We start from the raw sequence: 21,406 nt of genomic DNA, 5'->3' as shown, positions 1-21,406 counted from the left end.
TGTTCCATTGATCTGTGTGTCTGTTTTTAATGTCCATTCCATACTGTTCTGATTATGTAGCTTTGTAATATAGCTTGAAATCAAGAAGTATCATGCCTCCAATTTTGTTCTTTTTTCTCAAGATGGCTTTAGCTATTTTGGGTCTTTTGTGGTTCCATACAAAATTTAGGATTCTTCTGTTTCTGTGAAAAATGCCATTGGAATTTTTATAGGGATTGTTCTGAAACTGTAGATTACTTTGGGTCATACAGATATTTTAACAATATTAATTCTTCTGATCCATGAGCATAGAATGTCTTTCCATTTATTTCCATCTTCAGTTTCTTTCATCAGTGTCTTATATATTTCAGTGTATAGATCTTTCACCTCCTTGGTTAAATTTATTTCTAGGTATTTTATTCTTTTTGATGTAGTTGTGAATGGAATTGCTCTCTTAATTTCTCTTTCTGATAGTTCATTATTAGTTTATAGAAAGAGAACAGATTTTTATATATTGATTTTGTATCCTGCTGTTTTACTGAATTCATTTATTTGAATAGTTTTTGGCAAAGTCTTCAGGATTTTCTATATAAAGTATATCATCTGCAAATATAGTGACAGTTTTACTCCTTTTTAAAAAATTTGGGTCTTTGGGGTACCTGAGTGGCTCAGTGGGTTAAAGCCTCTGCTTTCAGCTCAGGTCATGATCCCAGGGTCCTGGGATCGAGCCCCGCATTGGGCTCTCTGCTCGGCGGGGAGCCTGCTTCCCTTCCTCTCTCTCTGCCTGCCTCTGCCTACTTGTGATCTCTCTCTGTCAAATAAATAAAATCTTTAAAAAAAAAAATTGGGTCTTTTATATTTTTTCTTACCTAATTGCTTTGGCTAGGGCTTCCAAAATTATTCTGAATAAAAGTGGCCAAGAGTGTACATTCTTGTCTTTTTCCTGAATCTAGAGGGAAAGGTTTCATCTTTTCATTACTGAGTATGATTGTAGCTGTAGACATTTCATGTATGGCCTTGTGTTGAGGTATGTTCTCTCTCTACCCACTTTGTTAGTTTCTGTCATGACCAGATGTTGAATTTTATCACATACTTTTTTTTGCATCTATTGGGATGATCATATGATTTTTATCTTTAATTTTGTTTATGTGGTGTATCACTTTGATTGGCAGATGTTGAACCACCATTGCATCTCTGGAGTAAATCCCATTTGATTGTGGTATCTGATCCTTTTAATCTATTGTTGAATTCACTTTGCTACTCAGTTGGTTTTTGGTAAAGGTACAAAGGCAATTCAGTGGAGAAAGAACACTTTTTTTAATAAATGGGGCTGGAACTATTGGATGTCTGTCCATAAAACATAATGAACCATGAGAGACTACGGACTCTAAAAAACAATCTGAGGATTTTGAAGGGGTGGGGGGTGGGAGGTTGGGGGAACCAGGTGGTGGGTGTTAGAGAGGGCACGTATTGCATGGAGCACTGGGTGTGGTGCAAAAACAATGAATACCGTTACGCTGAAAAAATAAATTAATTGAAAAAAACATAATGAACCTCAATCCATACCTCAACCTTATATAGAAATTAATTCACAATGGATCATGGACTTAAATGGGGAACCTAAAACTAAAAAAAACTTCCAAGAGAATATATATGAGAAAATCCCTGTGACATGAGTTAGGCAGAGTTTTACATATGACTCCAAAAGCCCAGCCCATAAAAGGAAAACAAATGGTAAATTTTACTTCATCAAAATTTAAGACTTTTGGCCTGTGAACACTGTTAAGAGACTGAAAAGAGAAGACTTTTCAGACTGGAAGAAATATTTCAAATCACATTTCTAACATAGAACTTTTTTTAATAGAATATATAAGGAACTCAAAATCAATAGTAATCCATCTTAAGAATTGTCAGAAGATCTAAACAGACGTTTTAGATATATAATCAAGATACACTCATGGTACATAAGCATATCAAAGCATGATCCATATTGTTAATCATTAGGAAAATGGATATTAAAACCGTTATGTGATACCACAATACATCCATTAGGATAGTTACCAAAAGAACAAAAAGGGGGGGAAGACTCCCCCCAAACTGATAATTCCAAATGCTAACTGAGATACAGAGCAACTGTAACATGGCCAATAGGAATGAGTTGGTACATCTGCTCTGGAAAACAGTTCCGTGGTTTCTTATGAAGTTAAACAACTCACTTACCACATTCCCCAGTATTTCCATTCTTGGATATTTGCCCAGGAGAAATTAAAGCATACATTCACATAAAACTTATATGTAAATGTTATGATAGCTTTATTAACAATTTTCAAAAACTGGAAACAACCAACATGTCCTTTAATATGTGAAAAATCAATGGTACATCCATGCAGTGGAATGCTACTCAGCAACAAAAATGCATGAACTATTGATTCATGGATAAACTATGAATGCATTTTTCTAAAATTGCTAAATCCTGAGAAAGATGTAGTTCCAAACCTGTAATCACTCCTTGTTACACACAGAATAAAATCAAAGCCTTACAGTGCTTTTCTCTTTACCCCCACCAGAATATAAATTCCATAGGTGCAATGATATTTATGTTTGTTCTTTGTATTTGTTGACTGAAGAAAGTAGATATTAATACTGCTGGTTTACAGATGAGGAAACATATCAAAAGTTAAGTTACTTGAATTTGAGCACAAGTCTTTCCAACTCCTACACTTCTCCTTGCCATCACACTGCTTGCCATTACCTTTGGCTTAGCGTAGTTTCAAAACTAACCCATGGTCCTCAAGTCTGACCTGCATGTTATAATCAGCTAGGAGGTTTTTAAAATTCTCTTTCTGGCCTTTTGGTCCTTAGGTGAAATCACCTCTCCAGGTGATTCTGATGCATAGTGACAAATGAAAATAATTACAGATTAATATGTTTGTTGAATTAGTGAATGAACAGACTTGATAGCTTAATATATGACTTTCCCACATGGTTTTTGTCTGCTATTGTATATTGACTTTTCCTGGCTTTTTTCCTTCTATCCTTATTTCTTTTTTCTTTTTTACCTTATGCTTTGAAAGTTCTCTTAGAGTCTGTTTTTAAACTATCCTCTCCTCTTCTCTAAGTATTAATGCAGTAACAATTAGAACATTTCTGTAGATGTAAAGAGTTCTGGAATCTTCTTCCTTGGTACATCTCTCTGATTTCAACCTAAAGTGGAGTGGTCTTGGGACTTACTGTTTGAATGAATTTTTACTTGTTTCTCTTCTAAAGAGACATTTAGTTGTAGATTACAATTGTTATTCTTATCAATGGGGCAAACAGTTGCAGAGGGATGAATTAGAAGTAGATGATCAATGTGTGTGATGGGTTTTCTTCTAGGTAGATGAAGAGTGGGAACCAATTATTTCATTTAGATAAACAACTTCATAATTATGACTTTAAAAATAATTTACTTTTGTGGAGACAGGGAAGCTAAGAGCAAGTTATTTCTGAAAAACTTTATATTCTATAAAAGGTTTCTGGGAGTAGTTTATTAATTTAGGTACACTTGAAGTTTTTTTTTTTTTTTTAAGATTTTATTTATTTATTTGACAGAGAGATCACAAGCAGGCAGAGAGAGAGAGAGAAGGAAGCAGGCTCCCCGCTGAACAGAGAGCCCGACGCGGGGCTCGATCCCAGGACCCTGGGACCATGACCTGAGCCGAAAGCAGAGGCTTTAACCCACTGAGCCACCCAGGTGCCCCTGAAGTTTTGTTGCAGATTATTAACCTGTGGAAAGGGAAGTAAGTTGAAAGAACGATTTAAAGCAAGTGTTATAGAGCCCTTCACAATTAAAAGTTAATCAGAAATTAAGGAAAGCTTTCTAGAGTCCATTGATAAGCTATATTTTTCTTACTTTTTTCATTAAATAACTTATTGAGTGCTGTATTTTACCACTGAAAGATGATGAAATTTTGCCTAGATTTTCCCGTAAAACTTAAAGGCCCTAAATAAGGAATTATTTTCACCTCTTTGATAATCCTTCACCTGTCTTATGAAGCTCTCTATACTTAGTTTTATTTTAAAATTGAGGAAATAGGGGCACCTGGGTGGCTCAGTGGGTTAAAGCCTCTGCCTTCAGCTCAGGTCATGATCTCAGTGTCCTGGGATCGAGCGCCACATCGGGCTCTCTGCTCAGCCCGCAGCCTTCTTCCCCCTCTCTCTCTGCCTGCCTCTGCCTACTTGCGATCTCTCTCTCTATCAAATAAATAAATAAAATCTTAAAAAAAAATTGAGGAAATAGTACTTAAGAGTTTCATTCAATCAAAGAGACAACAGTCACTTCAGGTTATACTAACTGTGGCTATGAAAAAGTTAAAGGACACATCTGGCAAATTTCTAGGTAAAACTTGTGAGAATAATCTGAGGGAATGGAGTTATGACTTTAAAATGATGCATTTCCTGCTGACTTTCAGGCTTATTAAACTCAAATTTTAAAAATGAAACAGACTTGAAAATAACTGAGAACCACAAAAAGGTTTCTAGATGCCATTATGCTTTTCACCATGAGTGACAGTAATGTTTAATGCACATTTAGAGCATTATTGATTTTTTAAAAGATTTTATTTATTTATTATTTGTGAGAGAGAGAGAGAGAGAGCGCACAAGAACACAAACAGGGGGAGACCAATGCAGACTTGGTCCCAGGGTCCTGGAATTATGACCTGAGCCAAAGGCAGACACTTAACTGACTGAGCTACCCAGGCGCCCCAGAGCGTTACTGATTTTTTTTAAAGTATCTTGTTATTTTCTTTTTCTTTTTTTTTTTTAATTTTATTTGACAGAGAAGAAGAGACATCTAGAGAGGGAATACAAGTGGAGAGTGGGAGAGGGAGAAGCAGGCTTCCTGCTGAGCGAGGAGCCTGATGCGGGGCTTGATCCCAGGACCCTGGATCATGACCTGACCTGAAGGCAGATGCTTAACAACTGAGCCACTCAGGCGCCCCGTTATTTTCAATAAATACCCCAAGATATCATTAATTTCTTCCATTTTTTTTTTTTAACATTTTGGATACAATTTACTTTTCTTACACAACATTTGCTAAAGTACAATGCAAATCAAAGAAAATGTGTTATTAATCTGATCCAAAACTCCAAAAATGTTTTATCATTGGAGTTGCAATCAAACAGGGAAGAATCATAAGACCAAACAACTATAAGTTTTCAAATTCTTAGGAAAGACCCTTTAGAATTTACAAGATTTGGTTTATACTTGGTTATAGATTGAAATATACAATAAACTGAATGGAGTTTTCATTAAGAATAACAAATCCTTAAAATACTTAATGCAGTTCTACAGAACGCAGATTATTTCACTGAGAATAAACAAATGACTCCTAGATCCTTTGAAAAACAAAAGGAAAAAAATCTAGGGTGTCCCTGAAAAATCCCCAAAGTGTCTTTGGTATACTATGATAAGTGTAAGTGTCAGAGGGAAGGATTTTCTTCTCTCATTCTAGATGAAATGATGAAGGAATAGTACTCAAAGATTGAGCAACCATCTGAAAAATTAAATAAAAAATTTTAAATTATGTAGTGATCCAATTTATATGTATACATACTTATACTGTATATATGATGTATAAAACAAATATTTATATACATTATAAATAGGGTGGTTATTTGTCAAAATGATAACTATGATTATCTTCCAGTTATCTTTTGTCTTTCTTTACTCATTCATCTATGTGTACGTATTGCATATTTAAAATAAAAATGTCAGTAGCAAAGAGCCCTTAAAAAAAGACTGAAATGCTGACCTCATTAAGTATAGATGTGGGCCAGAAAATACTGCTCTTGTAAGTCAGTAGTTAGCACCTGTCTCTAAAATAGATTTAGCAGATGTCTTTCCCTGCCTGTTCACCTTTATCTCCATACTCAGATATAACCATTTGCCTGGAGGGAGTTACAAGGGTTTTATATAGTGGTGTGTGCACATTGAAATCACCCAAGTTGCTGAAATACCAGTGCCCTTGTGCCACTCCCTGGAAACGGATTTAATTACTCTGGAGTGTAGCTTGGCTAATGGGACTCTTTGAAGTTCTCCAGGTTAATCAGTGTACAGCCAAGGAAGGATGAGAAACTCTGTTTTATAGGAAATTAAAAAAAAAAAAAACTCACTTGTTTTTCAGCCTGTTTTCTGTATTCTGTTGAAACTGTTACTACCCTATATAAAACTTGTGTTGAAAAGTATATATTATTTTCAACTGTTTTCTTAAATAAGCTATGTTTTAATGTCCAGCCTGCTGCTGAGTTATTTAGGTATCATGATGGACTGTTGTATTCTGCCTCTATCTTTTCCTCCCTCCTGTCTGTCTTCCATGCTGTCCGCATGGTTAATTTTCGGAAGCATAAAATTATTCTGTCACTGCCATGCATAAAATCCTTTAATTATCCATTCTTTACAGATTAAAGTATAAGTTTCTAAGTGGCCCCAACATATTTTCAGTTTTATCTTCTGTTATTTCAAAACTAGAGAACCTGAGCTCCATGTGTACTGACCATTTCTTGAATAGTCCTTTTATTTCATAACTGCCTTCACATATGCTATTTCCTTTATCACTAATTTCTTTTTTTTAAGGATTTTATTTATTTATTTGACAGACAGAAAGATCACAAGTAGGCAGAGAGGCAGGCAGAGAGAGAGGGGGAAGCAGGCTCTCTGCTCATGCGGGGCTCAATCCCAGGACCCTGAGATCATGACCTGAGCCGAAAGCAGAGGCTTAATCCACTGAGCTATCCAGGCGCCCCTGTCACTAATTTCGATCATAGTTCAAGAGTAGATTCAGAAACATTTATTGGAATGGAGTGAAAGTAGCCTTTATTATTGAGCATACTTGCCAAGGATTGTGGGGTTTTTTAAAACTGTAACTTAACACCTATTCTGAAGTTCATATGTGAGCAAAATTTCCTACATTTTTCATGCCCCCAAATTGGCTGAGTCTATTTTGTACATAATTTATGCAGAGATTTAAGTGTATTCAACCATAAAATTAAGTCGTTATTTCCTGCCAATGTGAAAAGGAAAATTGAAGGGTTCTTATATGCATATAAGTTTCATAGTACAATGTGCTGCCTGTGAAACCTTAACAGTTTCTGTGTGGGTAAATGTTAATTTAACAAGAAGTTGATTTGGGCAGTGTTGAAAATTTGAGGTATTTTTTCTATTAAGATAAGTTTGGTAAAATGTAATTTACTTTGCTCCCTTACATATGCTTCCTAGGTTTTTTTAGTGTTCCTAATTGTGTTATTATTTATTTAGGATACTGCTTTGTAACTTATGTTTTACAGTCTAATTTGATAATATTTTTTCCCATTAGAATGTGAAACATGTTGCAGAAACATCCAAGAAGTGGCTGAAGGGGAAAGGAAAAAAGTGCCACAGCCTATCAGAAAAAAACAAAAGAAAACATGGGAAATACAACCACCAAATTCCGTAAAGCACTCATCAATGGTGATGAAAACCTGGCCTGCCAAATTTATGAAAACAACCCTCAGCTGAAAGAATCTCTTGATCCAAATACATCTTATGGGGAGCCCTACCAGCACAATACTCCATTACACTATGCTGCTAGACACGGAATGAATAGAATACTAGGGTAAGTATTACTGGAAACCAATTAATGATAAATTAGTGAAAGGAAAAAAATCCTTGATTTTGGGGAAAAAAACCCACATGCATATGTGCATGTTATATTGTAGTGAATCAAACTTTTTTTTTTTTAAGGTTTATTTATTTATTTTAGAGAGAGTTTAAGGGTCAGGGGTTATTTAGGGTGCTCATAGAGAAACTCAAGCAGACTCTGCCTAGCCAAACCCAACATGGGACTCGGGTCTCACAACCTGAGATCACAACGTGAGCCAAAACCAAGACTCAGATGCTTACCCGACTTTGCCACCCAGGTGCCCCAGTGAATTATTCAGTATGTTTCTTTTTTTTCTATGATGCCTAAATCAGACCAAAAGTTTTAATAGGTTGGATCACATATTCTTGTGGCTGTAAATACATTTTGATCCTCAATATGTTTCATAGTATGATATCTTGGTAAGTTTAGTGTTTAATTTATAACATTTGAATTTGAGGGTAGTACTTATCAGCTATCCAAATATTGTAGGAAATGGTACTTACAGCAAAATTTTCGGTTCTGGTTAGCTAGTTAAACTTGAAAAAACAGATGTATTTACCTTATCTAGTCATGATTTTTAGTTTCCTTTCTTTTAATGGGCTTTAGTTACTTGAAAAGGCTTCAAAAAGCAGAACATTTCCTTAAAATTGAAAATACTGAGAAGACTTAAAATCTCTCCAGCAAGAAAGCATTAGTTGATGGCAAACATGCTTATATGAAGATTCTTACCTCATTACATGAGAATTAAATTTTATATTTGCTACCTTATAAAATGAGAGAAGCAGAAGATAGTAGTTCTATAACAGATTTAGGGTTTTAAGCAGTAGATTATGCAGCTCTAACAGTCTGATGCTGAAAGAGAAAGGGACACTTCTTTACTTATTACATAGTGAAATAAAATTGATAAAGTAGTATGCAGAGCTCTTTAGAACTTGATAAAATTTGGCCCTTTTTTGTATTTCTTTTAATATAAATTGTCCAAATCAAGCTGCTCCTTTTAGTTTCCTTGAAACATGTATGTATGCTCTGTTTGCTTCGTGCATGCTGCTTTCCCTGCCAGGAGTCCCCTCCCCCACTCCTCTGAGCTTTCTCTTTATCTGTCTTACCCTTCCTTCAAGGCCCTGAGCAGGATTTATCTGTCTCCTTAGCCAGTAACAACCCAAAGGAACCTCAGTCTTTTCTTTTTTAACTTCTGTGGCTTTTTTTGTTTGTATGTATTACTTATTTGATATATACTACTATATCATTGTGCTTTATAATTTTGTATATCTTCTCTCTACCTAAATTACTGCTTTTTAAAAATTGTACCTTCTTTGTACTTCTAGCATCTAGCATAATATCCTATACAAAGTAAATAAAAGTTTTATGAAATTGTCGCACAAGGAAATATTTTTGATGAGAATTTGTGAATGAGAAAAATTCCTTGAGTGAGTTTAAGTCGTCCAGACCCGTTATCAAGTAGGCATCTCTGCAACCTCTTAAAACTAAAGTCGGTATTTCTTGACTTAGTGGGTATTTCCATAACCTCTCCTTTTTGCATTTAGTTTTTGTTTCCGTTTCTCTAAAGATACCTACTTCGAAGCCACCATCAATTCATCTTGTTTGAAATTTTATATTTTTGGTTTTTCCCTGTGTTAATGACACTAACATATTGTGCTGAGGCACAGTACATGAGGCATAATATGTTACATGAGTGCTTACTGTTTTCTCGGCAGTATTAACAGTGTCCATGTGCATTATCTCATTTAATCCTCATTAGAACTCTGTGAGGTAGTTTGCTGTCTGCATTGTAGAGGTGAGAAAACTGAAGCTCAGAAAATTAAGCAACTTGTCAGATCTCCAGCAGCTTACAAATGAAAAATCTAATTGCCCAGGCAGATGACAGTAGACTTTAGGTTTTGTTACCACTGTGATGGCCTCGTATCTCTTTGGTCTGATAAACCTATGTGTCAGGCCTGCCTAAGCCACTTATTAGCAAGGTTAGTTATTTCATCACTCTGGGCTTAAGTTCCTTTATTTGTAAAATAGATATCTATTACATACAGTTTGTGGGACAATTAATTAATGTGTTGTATGTCTATCATGCTGCCTAGGATACAGTATGTACTCAATAATGTTATTGCTTCTCATTTCTGTAACCCTAAATATATTCAGATAATCCTTGACTCACTCTTCTTTACCTAACCTGCTACTAATAGAAAGTTCACTAAGTTTTATCTCTAGAGTTCACGTCTTTCCATTCCGTTGCCCCAAGCTTAGCTCACCCTTATCAACCTGTCCTTCCAACGTGGAAAATATCTGATTCCTAAATGTTCTTTTCCCAAGTCTTTTCCTATCATAATCTCATGTCCAGATTAATCTTGCTCAGTTATATCCTTTTTTTTTTTTTTAAGATTTTATTTATTTATTTGACAGAGATCACAAGTAGGCAGAGAGGCAGGCAGAGAGAAAGAAGCAGGCTCCCTGCTGAGCAGAGAGCCCAATGCCGATGCTGATGCCAATGCCAATGCCAGGCTCAATCCTAGGACCCTGGGATCATGACCTGAGCCTAAGGCAGAGGCTTTAACCCACTGAGCCACCCAGGCGCCCCCAGTTATATCCTTTTTAATATTTTTTCTATCATGGCAAAACTGTAACAATACTCTTTTGGCTGTATTACTCTGTTTGACTTCTAAAGGTCCCTTGACCTTGCCCTCATTTTACCCAGCCAGCCTAATTTCTCATTACTTTCTTAACAAGGTTTTATCAATGACACTTGTTGACTGACTTCCTTTGTGCTCTCCCACCTTTAGAAATGCCACCCCGTTAGCTTTTATTCCTGTTGCTCTTTGATTCTCAAATGTCTTCTTTCTTCTCTGATTCCCTCTCCTTTAAATCCTAACTTGGTTTCTGCCCTTTTCATGAATATACCTACAACTACTCTGACCTGCAGGGTTTTTTTTGTTTTCTGAATTCCTGCAACTTAGATTTTAAACCATCTTATTTTAAACCATCTTATTATTGTTAAACTCATCTTCTCCACTCTATTGTAAAGATTGTAAATACAGTTTTAGACACATAGTAATGTTCTCAATAGATTAACTATTGAATACTTAAACCATTAAAACTTTTTGTTAAAGCTGAGTATCGTCAGTGAGATTACAGAACTGTTGATTTGTTTTAGCTTCCTAACATTGAACTACTATAATATTTAGTATCAAGTCTTATAATATGATTAATTAAAACTTGCTTGGAATACTAAAGTAAAATACAGTATTTTTTTTTGAAAGATTTTATTTATTTATTTGACAGAGAGATCACAAGTAGGCAGAGAGGCAGGCAGAGAGACGCAGGGTCGGGGGGTTGGGGGGTAGGCAGGCTCCACACTGAGCAGAGAGCCTGATGTGGGGCTCAATCCCAGGATCTTGAAATGATGATCTGAGCTGAAGGCAGAGGCTTAACCCACTGAGCCACCCAGGCGCCCCTAACACAGTGATTCTTAAAGTATGTAGGAGGACTCTTAGATCCTGAGATGCTTTTAGGAGTTACACGAGGTCAAATCTATTTTTGTACTAATACTAAAGTATTATTTGCCTTTTTCACTGTGTTGACATTTGCAGTGAAAGTGCAAAATAAATGGGAAATAAAACTGCTGATGCCTGTAGATGAATTAAAACCTGGTACACAACCTTCGTAGTAATCGTTGTATTCATCACGGCTGGCCACTTGCAGTTTAAAAAAAAAAACAGTTTCACTTAAAAATATCCTTGTTGAAGCAGTAAAAGTTACTTCTTTTACTTAAACTTACTGTTTTTAATTATTCTCCATCATTGAGTATAGTACGAAAAAAGTTGATTGGTTTGATTTCAGATTTTACATTGCAAGTAACACAAGAAATGGCCACTTGTTGAATTTTTGGTATAGTATCAAATATGAATATTCAGGCACTTTAGACTACTAATTTTAGAAAAGGTATTTTAGAATACTGGTCCTTTTTCTAACTATATAGAGGCTAGATTTTCCTTATATTCTTTGAACCAAAACGACACATCACAACAGATAGAATGCTATGAGAATTTGTCTTCTGTTAGCTAGACCTGAAAAGAAATTTATAAATGTGTAAAATAGTGCCATTCCTCTCACTTAATTTTTGTTTATAAGTATAGTTTTTTTTTCATTTTAATATGTCAAGATTATTTAATATATAATGGCTTTTTTCTGAATAAGTATCTTTAAATGTCTGTTTTAATTTTTAATATAAACATAAATATATATAACCCACATAAACAAAAGCTCTTAGGAAACTTAACTGATTGTTAAAGTGTAAGAAACCTGTGACCAAAAAATTTAAGAGCTGCTGATTTGGTCAATATTCTTGACTTTTCAGGGCAGGAATATATCTGTCTTTCTCTGTCATGTGGTTATCATTCTATTGAATAAGTAAAGACCTATAGAAAAGATGACATATATTCTCTTTAGTTACAAGTTTGAACTACTTTTATAATTTGGCCATATGTATTTTACTTAACTTTATATGTTTCATTTCAGCCTAAAGTTTTTGGATATTTTCTTTATTTCCTTTATTGTCTGGAGAGATCAGTGGCTCATAATTTCTTTAGTAAAGCCTTTACATCATATGCTAGAATCAGAAATTATTGTTCTCCTTTCCTAAGGTTAAGCAACTCTGATTTCCTTAATCTGATTTTTTTTTTGTTTTTTAAAAAATTTAGTTAAGAAAATCATAAATTATTAAATGTTTACTTGCTTTTTGAATTAAGAAATTACTCCCCCCATTTTAAAGATTTTACTTATTTATTTATTTGTTTGTTTGAGAGACAGAGAACAAATGAGAGCTGGGGAGGAGCAGAGGGAGAGGGAGAAGGGGAAGACTCCACTGTGAACAGGGAGCCCAAGGTGGAACTCCATCTCATGACCCTGAGATCACAACCTGAGGTGAAACCACGAGTCAGACGCTTAACCAACGGAACCATCCAGGTCCCCCAAGAAATTATTCTTTTTAACACTGTCATGTAGAATAAGGGTAAATAGCACGTATTCATCAGCATTAAATAAAATAGCAAGTCTGTTTTAATTATTTGTGTTTTAGATAGCTTCAGATATTTCACTGTATTTAACCTTGCTAGACTTTCTAACAAAAACGGCCATTATTTTCTTACGATGCCTCATTTGATGTTAGGTACATGTCTACTGGCTTCAGTATAGTCCCTTGCTCACCTTGGCTAGATTACTAATACATGAAATACATGGATAGACACAGGTATATATATATATACTTAGTCAATGACCTAGTGGCCATAGAGTAAAACCTCCATATGGAATAAGACCTTGATTTTATCACCATTTCCTTTAACTTTATGGTACCTACGACAAACAGGCATAACTTTCCTCTCTTGTTAGGCAGGATAATATGGTAAAAATAGTTTACAATTTAGCAGCTAGTTTGGGTCCTTATCTCTCAGAACCCAAATATTGTTTATTTACATTCTGTCACACCACAGTGCCTCCCTCATAAGAAACTAAATCCATATTCATAAATAGTTACTATTTAATGTAGCAAGAAGACTTAAATTTTGCAGTCATAGTGTCCTGGTTGGGATACTTTTTAGTTATATCTCGTGGAAAGTCATGTATAAAATGGGAATTACAGAGACCCCTGAGTGGCTCAGTCAGTTAAGCATCTGCCTTTGGCTCAGGTCATGATCCCAGAGTCCTGGGGATCACATCCCACATTGGCCTCCTTGCTCGGCAGGGAGCCCACTTTTCCCTCTGCCTGCCATTCCTCCTGCTTGTGCTCACTCTCCCTCTCTCTCTGGCAAATAAATAATAAAATATCTAAAAATAAATAAATAAAATGGGAATTATAGTACATATTCTTTAAATTTTACAGAGTAGCTTCTTTGGAAATAAAATATAAAACCTTCATTAGAACATATGTTAATATCAAGCTTTGAGAAGTAATGGAGTTTCTAATTTTTGATTTCTGTTTTTTTTTTTTTTAAAGGCTTTATATATTTGCCAGAGATAGAGAGAGAGAGTGCACACAAGCAGGCAGAGAGGCAGGCAGAGGCAGTGACAGAAGCAGGCTCCCTGCCGAGCAAGGAGCCCGATACACCTGAGCTGAAGGCAGCAGCTTAACCAACTGAGCCACCCAGGCATCCCTTGATTTCTATTTTTTACTCTTTCATTTTAGGAGTTATCAAGTTCTTTTAATGGGTTAAATGGATTGAAGTTCTCCTCTCCTCCCCTCCTTGCCTGCAGACTCCATAGGAGGTGGACTTAATTTGTTTTCTTCACAATATGCCCAAGTTTTAGAATAGTACTTGCCAAATAACAACTCCAGTACTTGTTGCATGAAAGCGAATATTTAAATGAAACTGAAGATATGTGTATGTATTAGTGACTGAGAGAATAAGAGTGTTAATGGCAAGAAATTGAGGCTCTGGCAGATAGACTGTTATTTTGGAGGGAGCTCAGTTGAATAGGAGACAATAGTGGAATATGCAAGAGAAGGGGGCCTATAAAGGAGTTAGAATATGGTCTAGTGTTCAGATGAGAACTCAGACAGGGTGATAGAGCATTAATAATTATCACAGAAGTAATAATAGAAGCCCTTTAAGAGAATCATGATTCCACCAGCCAAGTATTCTGTTAATACTTTATGGTTTACAAAGTACCTTCATAGAAGCCATTGAAAGATAGGTAGATGGCTGTGAGAAGAGATTTGCTCTCTAAAAGGAGGGAATGTGTATGAAGAGGAAAATGGATTCAGAACTGAATTTTCTTCCAGTAAGGGGTTAGGAAGTGGAGCTGCTACCAATGGGTAAAGAGAAACTGTGTTAAAAAAAAAAAGAGAGAGAGAGAGAGATTTGAGAAGGTGTATACTTATGGAAACCAAGGTAATAGAAAAGTCAGGATATAAATGGATAGTCAGGGGCACCTGAGTGATTCAGTTGATTAAATGTCTGCCTTTGGCTCAGGTCATGATCCCAGAACCTGTGTCGGGCTCCCTGCTCAGTGAGCTTATCTCCCACTCCCTCTGCACCTCCCCTCTCCCCCACATCCCGATTGGTGGCTCACTCTATCAAAAATAAAATCTTAAAAAAAAAAAAATGAATAGTCAACTATTTCAGGTTAAAAGCAAAAGTTAAGGATAGTGATGGTGAATTTAGCCATTAGGAAATTTCCTGGGGATGTGAAGAGTGCTATTTCAGTGCTGTGATAAACATTTAGTCATTTGAAAGTGGAGATTAAAGAAGAAATAGAGGTAACAGTGATAAAGAATCTAGAAAAACAAATGGCTCCTGAATGGGTTAGTAGGGTTGAATGAAAGGGATTTTTTTTTTCCAGGTTAATGTTTTTCTTATTCCACCTTTCTAATAGTTATCTTTTGTTCCTATTCCAGAATTAACCTGTGCAAGTAGTAAAATACACTTCATAATTACTGACATTGTTACAGAGAGGGGTCTACCTAAAACTTACATATCAACTAGTTATTATTCCATTATGCATTCATGTACATTAAGGAAGACTCTACTTTTTATACTAAATAGGTGATAGAGGGGCGCCTGGGTGGCTCAGTGGGTTGAGCCTCTGCCTTCAGCTCAGGTCATGATCTCAGGTCCTGGGATTGAGCCCCGAATCAGGCTCTCTGCTCAGCAGGGAACCTGCTTCCCCCTCTCTCTTTGCCTGCCTCTCTGCCTACTTGTGATCTCTGTCAAATAAATAAATAAAATCTTAAAAAAAAAAAATAGGTGATAGAAAAGTAGTAATGTGAGTGAATAAAATTAGAATATCCACTTTTATAATATTAACACAGAGTATTTATGTAGTTGTGGTACTATGTCCAGTAAATTTAAGGATCTTTCCTGAGTAAATACATATAAAGAAGCTACTTTAATATTTTAACTTGAAGATAGTAAACTTTTTTGTTTGATTAATCAGAGTCTGGCAGTTTGGACAGTTACCCAAACTGTCAACTGCAAATTTGTCAACTGTCAAATCTGTCAACTGCAAAATTATCTATCTCTTCTCTGTATTGGGGAGGATCTGGAAATGTTTAATACGAAAAAGAGAGAGATCTCTCTGTATCAACTGACATTTGTCCAACTTGCATTGAATCCTGTGGTGTAAATGACCCGAGATCTTCTGAACAAACAGAAAGAGAAAAAATAATATATTGGAAATGGGAACAGAAAGGGCTGGATAAAAGTGGTTTAAGCAGAATCTTACAGAATCTGAATTAATTTTAATAATTTCTTCTTAAATTAAATTTTTAAGAAAATGAAATTATTTTCTTAATTTAATGCCTCCTAGGAAAGGTTGTAATTTTGAACATGTTTTTAGAGTATCATTTTAATTTTAGTCCACTACAATCCCACTATTAATTCAGCCATTATAAATACATATTATCATCAGTTGTTGACATGGGCAAAATATTATACATAGGTTTTCCTTTTTTTTTTTTTTTTAACTGTTAAGCAACAATATGGTCATATAAACAAACAAAACTGCCCATGTTACTGCCTCTTTTAAACAACTGTTAGAATTATTTTGTGTGCCCTTCTTGTTTAAGCTATAACATTCAGAGACTTTGTAATGACTTTATAATTATTTATACTTTGAACTATAATATTCATAGATAGACTTTGTAATAACTTTATAATTTTTTATTTTAAAATATACTATGATTTGTTTCCCATTTCTCCTATAAACCAGACATTTGACTGATTCCTTTTTTTTTTAAAGATTTTATTTATTTATTTAATAGAGATTACAAGTAGTCAGAGAGGCAGGCAGGGAGAGAGAGGAGGAAGCAGGCTCCCCGCTGAGCAGAGAGCCCGATGTGGGGCTTGATCATAGGACCCTGGGATCATGACCTGAGCCAAAGGCAGAGGCTTTAACCCACTGAGCCACCCAGGCGCCCCTGATTCCTAATTTTATTAAAGTAACCCTGTATTGAAACCATTGTTCCTATAGATTTTAATTTTTTTAAAGACTTAATTATTTTAGAGAGCGTGTATACACGTGTGTGTGCAGAGTTAGGGGTCAGAGGGGGAGAAAATATCCACCAGACTCCCTGCTCAGGAGGAGCCCGACATGGGGCTCAGACCCACAACCCTGGCTGGGACCATGACCTGAGCCAAAATCAAGAGTTGGACATTTAACCAACTGAGCCACCGAGGCACCTCACAATTTTTATTTCTTTTACATTATTTTCCTTTAGTCTAAGTTCTCAGAAGTAGGTTTACATGGTCGAAGGAGATGAACCATCAATTAGTTGTTAATGAGCTATTTATTATGTAATTTGCCCAGTATCACATGAAGTGACAGAATTAGGATTAGAGCCTAACACTCTGTCCTAGATGCTATGTTCTTGATCAGTTCTTGATCTTACTACACTGCTGTCTTGAGAGATCTAGAGTGTTGTCTTAAGAGATCTCCAATGTTATGTCACCAATCTAGGTCAGAAGAGTAATATACATTCAGTTCATCTGTCAAAGTTATAGCAAGAAATTGGTGTGTCTGACAGTATGGTGAGGATTTCAGAAAGAATGGGATATAGACCCTGCCTTAGTGGTAGACAGAAACAGATGTGTAAGAAAGTAACTATGATGCAGTGTAGTGAGTTATATAATTCAGATGCTGTATGAAGACAAGGAAGTGACCAAACTGGAGGAAGGAACATAGTGTAAAGAGGCTTCTAAATAGGACTGGGTTTGTTTAGATAGTCTCCGTTAGTTTCTAGGAAACCAAACAGCAGAGCAAGCAATGAAGAACCTACATGTGTACTGTGAGGATTAGAAGGCCATAAAGGCTATGTTGGACTGTAGAGAAAATATGTACAAGTAGGGCTTTCTGAGGAAATTTTACTGAAACTTGGGACCTGGGCTAACAGACAAGCTTTGGAAATTAAACTGTGACTGAATAAAGATTGAGAACTCCAGAGAGATTTACCTCCCAGGAGATAGATGTTTACATTTGAAGGAGGATGAGGAGTGGATAAGACCTGAGACCATGAAGATATTCCCTATGTCGTAAAATTCAGATGCTAGTCTTTTCATCCCCTGAGAGATACACACAAGATCTTCCCTAGGGTCTTTTGTTTACACTCAACGATAGGCTTTTCTACCCTGCCTCCAGACAGGAGGAGTCTGCTGTATAACCTTCTAGAATCTTATTTTCAGGGCTCCTTGCTATATTAACTTGTTATTACTGCTGTGACAAAGTACCACAAACTTAAAAACTTAACACAAATTTATTATATTAAAGCTCTAGAGATCAGAAGTCTGAAGTGTTCTGTTGGACTAAACTCAAGGTGTTAGCAGGGCTGCATTCCTTCTGGATGTTCTAGGGTAGAATCAATGCCTTCCTTCCTTTCCCAGCTTCTTAAAGCTGCCTACACTTTTTGGCTTGTGGGTCCTTCCTCCGTCTTTAAAAGAAACCATCTTAGCTTCCTTCCATCTTCCAATCTCTCTTTGACTCTTGAGCCTCCTGTCTTCCTCTTGAAAGGGCTTGTGATTGCATTGGGTTCACTTGGTTAATCCAGGATAATTTTCCATGTTAAGAACCTCAACTTAACCACACCACTAACGTCTTTTCACCATGTAAGGTACAATATTCTTGGGTTCCAGGGATTAAGACATGGATCTTTTGGGGGTGGGGACCTTATTCTGCCTACCATACTCACCTGTAGTGCAGACCCCACTACATATAGAGTAATGTCTGATCTGGCTTTAATTGCAATTTCCCAGTGGGAAGAATTGAGGTATGAGGAACTGACATAGTTTATTACAAGTAATGGTAATTTATTTGTTCCTGCTCTGGCAACACCATGTCTACTTTCAGGACAGTTCAAATCAATGTAGTGCTAAAACCCTGATAGACTGTTTTTGAAGGGCTCTACTAGACTCCTGAATGGTAAGAACAGGAAAAGTCCAGAGTTGTCTGGGATCTTCTGCCTTAGGACCTCCAACTTAACCTTTTTCTCATAAGAGCTTTCCAGCTTGGCTATCTCATTCAAATTGCAGAGTCCATTCTAGTATCTTTATGGTCAGTTTTTTCTGTCAGACCCATATGTTTAACCTAAAAGAATCCAGATTTAACTAGAGGTTAGAGTTTGGCTCCGCTGCCTTCCCTTTGCTGTTCTGTACTTGGACATAGAAATGCAAATGATACCAGCCCTCCACAGTAAATGTAGGCACTCATCTTCAGATACGGGAGTTATATTCCTATTTCATAATGTATTTGTGTGTTTTCTAGTATAGGCTGACTGTATTATAGCAGGTTTTGTTTTTTTTTTTCCCAGTTCATTTTCCAGTATCTTATAGCCACTGAATTGGCTCAACTATTAGTCCTATGATCCTAGTTCAAGGATGTATTAGGGAGCTAAGCATAACTGTCAGATCTAGTTTTGGCATTAGTTAAGGGAGCTCACCTAAACCTATCATTGGTAAAGCCTACCCACTTTGGAATTAAATCTTGCTCTTCTAGAACTGACCACAACTTACCCCCTCAAAAAGTATACTGTGTAAGTAGCACTAGTCAATGCCTTTTAGAGAAAAATTTTTTCTAGATTTAAAAGTTAGTCCTAGACTTATGCACTACTTCCTGTGCTTATATTGATTGTCACTGTCCTTATTAAGTAAAGATGTAACTAAGAAATAGGGCAGAACAATAAAGAAAAGAAAATAAAAGTTGGTGTGGAATGTTTAATAATGTATACTCAGGTATTCATGTGAGTGACATATGAGTCTCATGCAGCCCTTCCTGTTCCTTTCCTCCCTCTGCCCCTTCCTTTTTCTTCACTTCTCCTTTATTTTTCCTCCCTTTTCTTTTCTCTTCTATCCCCCTCTCTTATTAGCAAATACCATAAAGATACTCACCCTTCTTTCTCTTAGTATTTTGTTCTAGAATGGAGTTTTTAATAAATTAGTCATAAGAATTAGTCATACAGCTTATTTTGAAAAAAGCTTCAGTAGACATTTTATTAACAGCTTAGAAGTGAGTTTATCTTTTAAATTTATCTTCTGTGTGTGTTCTTATTTCAAGACGAGGCACTGGTTTTCATTTTTTTCTTTACCATTTTAGGACTTTTCTTTTTGGTAGAGATGGAAATCCAAATAAACGGAATGTGCACAATGAAACGTCTATGCATTTGTTATGTATGGGACCTCAAATTATGATATCTGAAGGCGCCCTTCATCCTCGCTTAGCACGGCCCGCAGAAGATGATTTCAGAAGAGCAGATTGTCTGCAGATGATCTTAAGGTGGAAAGGAGCAAAACTTGACCAAGGAGAATATGAGAGAGCAGCTATTGATGCCGTTGATAACAAAAAAAACACACCCCTGCACTATGCCGCTGCCTCAGGGATGAAAACCTGTGTCGAGGTAAAACTTTTTTAATATTCTGCATTCTGTAAAATTTGTGTCTTGGTAACATGTAATAATCAGAGTTTTCTTTGCTTATCTTAACAGTTACTTTAGTTACTTCAGTCCTTTTTGTCTTCTTTATGGTTCTAAGAGAATCTGGGTATCTTTTAAATAAAGTCATTCCGCTGTTTTAGGGCAAGATTCAAAATAAACCCATAAACAGTCCCCCTTGGGACTAAAATGGAATCAAGAGCAATTAAAAATTAGCTAACATTCCTGAAGATCACAGTCATCAATTAAACACTTGTCACTTAGAGTAAGGGTTTTGGTAGAGATATGTTCTACTTTTTGGCTGATTTTTAGAAGCCAGTTTATACATGTTGGATATTGCAAATCTTAGTCATGGGACTTGGATTACCTAAAATTGATCAGTTCCCTAAGCAAGGGGTAAATATTAATGAATATATTTATTTTGGTCTTTTAAAAAAACTTCATAACTTAAAATGTTTTAAAAAGTTTTCTGTTTAGGGGTGCCTGGGTGGCTCAGTGGTTTAAGCCTCTGCCTTCAGCTCAGGTCATGATCTCAGGGTCCTGGGATCGAGCCCCACATCTGGCTCTCTGCTCAGCAGGGAGCCTGCTTCCCCTCTCTGCCTGCTTCCCCCCTCTCTGCCTGCTTCTCTTCCTACTTGTGATCTCTCTCTCTGTCAAACAAATAAATAAAATCTTAAAAAAAAAATTTCTGTTTAATCTGCATTAATATATTCCTGAATACTATATTGCACTTTAATTTTTCTACTTTTGGATTTCTTGTATAACAGCAGGCTTAGATAAAATCAGCCATGAAATACAGGATCATAACTAAGCTAGGAAATGCTTACTCTTCATGGTGTCATCACTACTCTACATAGAGTAGAATGGGTTTTTGTCAGCTACATTCATGTCAGTCTATACTTATTATAGAGGTTCTTTTATATAGATATATTAAAGTGTGAGTGGGGAGCATTATAGAGTATCTAAGTTACCGAACCTTAGACCTTTGATGGAAGAGAAGTGATCCTTATCAGATTAAAATATATACCTGAAAATTTAATACTTCTTTAATGTTACTCACATATATATTTTATACTTCTAAATAGACAAAGATATTAAAAATATAAATGTCTTTCATTTTCTTATGCATTTTAAAAGATTACAGCCTATTATGTGATTTCTTTAGTGTATCTGAAGTGACAGTTCTTTTTACTTTAAAAGTCCTTCTGATCTTATCTTTTGTTTATGCTTATCTTTTAGAATCTTAGTCATTTTATCTCTTGGGGTTTTCTCACCTTTGCCCACTAGTAAGTTAGTGACAGTCATTATCTTGAAACTATTTTTGTAAGCAGTGCTTTCTAACATT

The 21,406-nt window shown here is 35.9% G+C and overlaps 1 protein-coding gene across 4 annotated transcripts in view; it reads left to right on the top strand.

Annotated features, from left to right (window-relative positions):
* ANKIB1 (ankyrin repeat and IBR domain containing 1) overlaps positions 1 to 21,406 on the top strand; it is a 154,921-nt gene that overhangs the window by 49,031 nt on the left and 84,484 nt on the right. For all 4 annotated transcript variants that reach the window (XM_032305005.1, XM_032305001.1, XM_032305004.1 and 1 more), the window contains exons 2-3: positions 7,335 to 7,613; positions 19,728 to 20,028. In XM_032305005.1, coding sequence (XP_032160896.1) covers positions 7,426 to 7,613; positions 19,728 to 20,028 — 489 coding nt within the window. In that variant the 5' untranslated portion in view covers positions 7,335 to 7,425. The remainder of the gene's footprint in view (positions 1 to 7,334; positions 7,614 to 19,727; positions 20,029 to 21,406) is intronic.

The sequence above is a fragment of the Mustela erminea genome, chromosome 11, assembly GCF_009829155.1.
Source record: "Mustela erminea isolate mMusErm1 chromosome 11, mMusErm1.Pri, whole genome shotgun sequence".
In the NCBI taxonomy this organism is placed as follows: Eukaryota; Metazoa; Chordata; class Mammalia; order Carnivora; family Mustelidae; genus Mustela; species Mustela erminea.
This window is presented reverse-complemented; position numbering and strand designations above follow the sequence as displayed.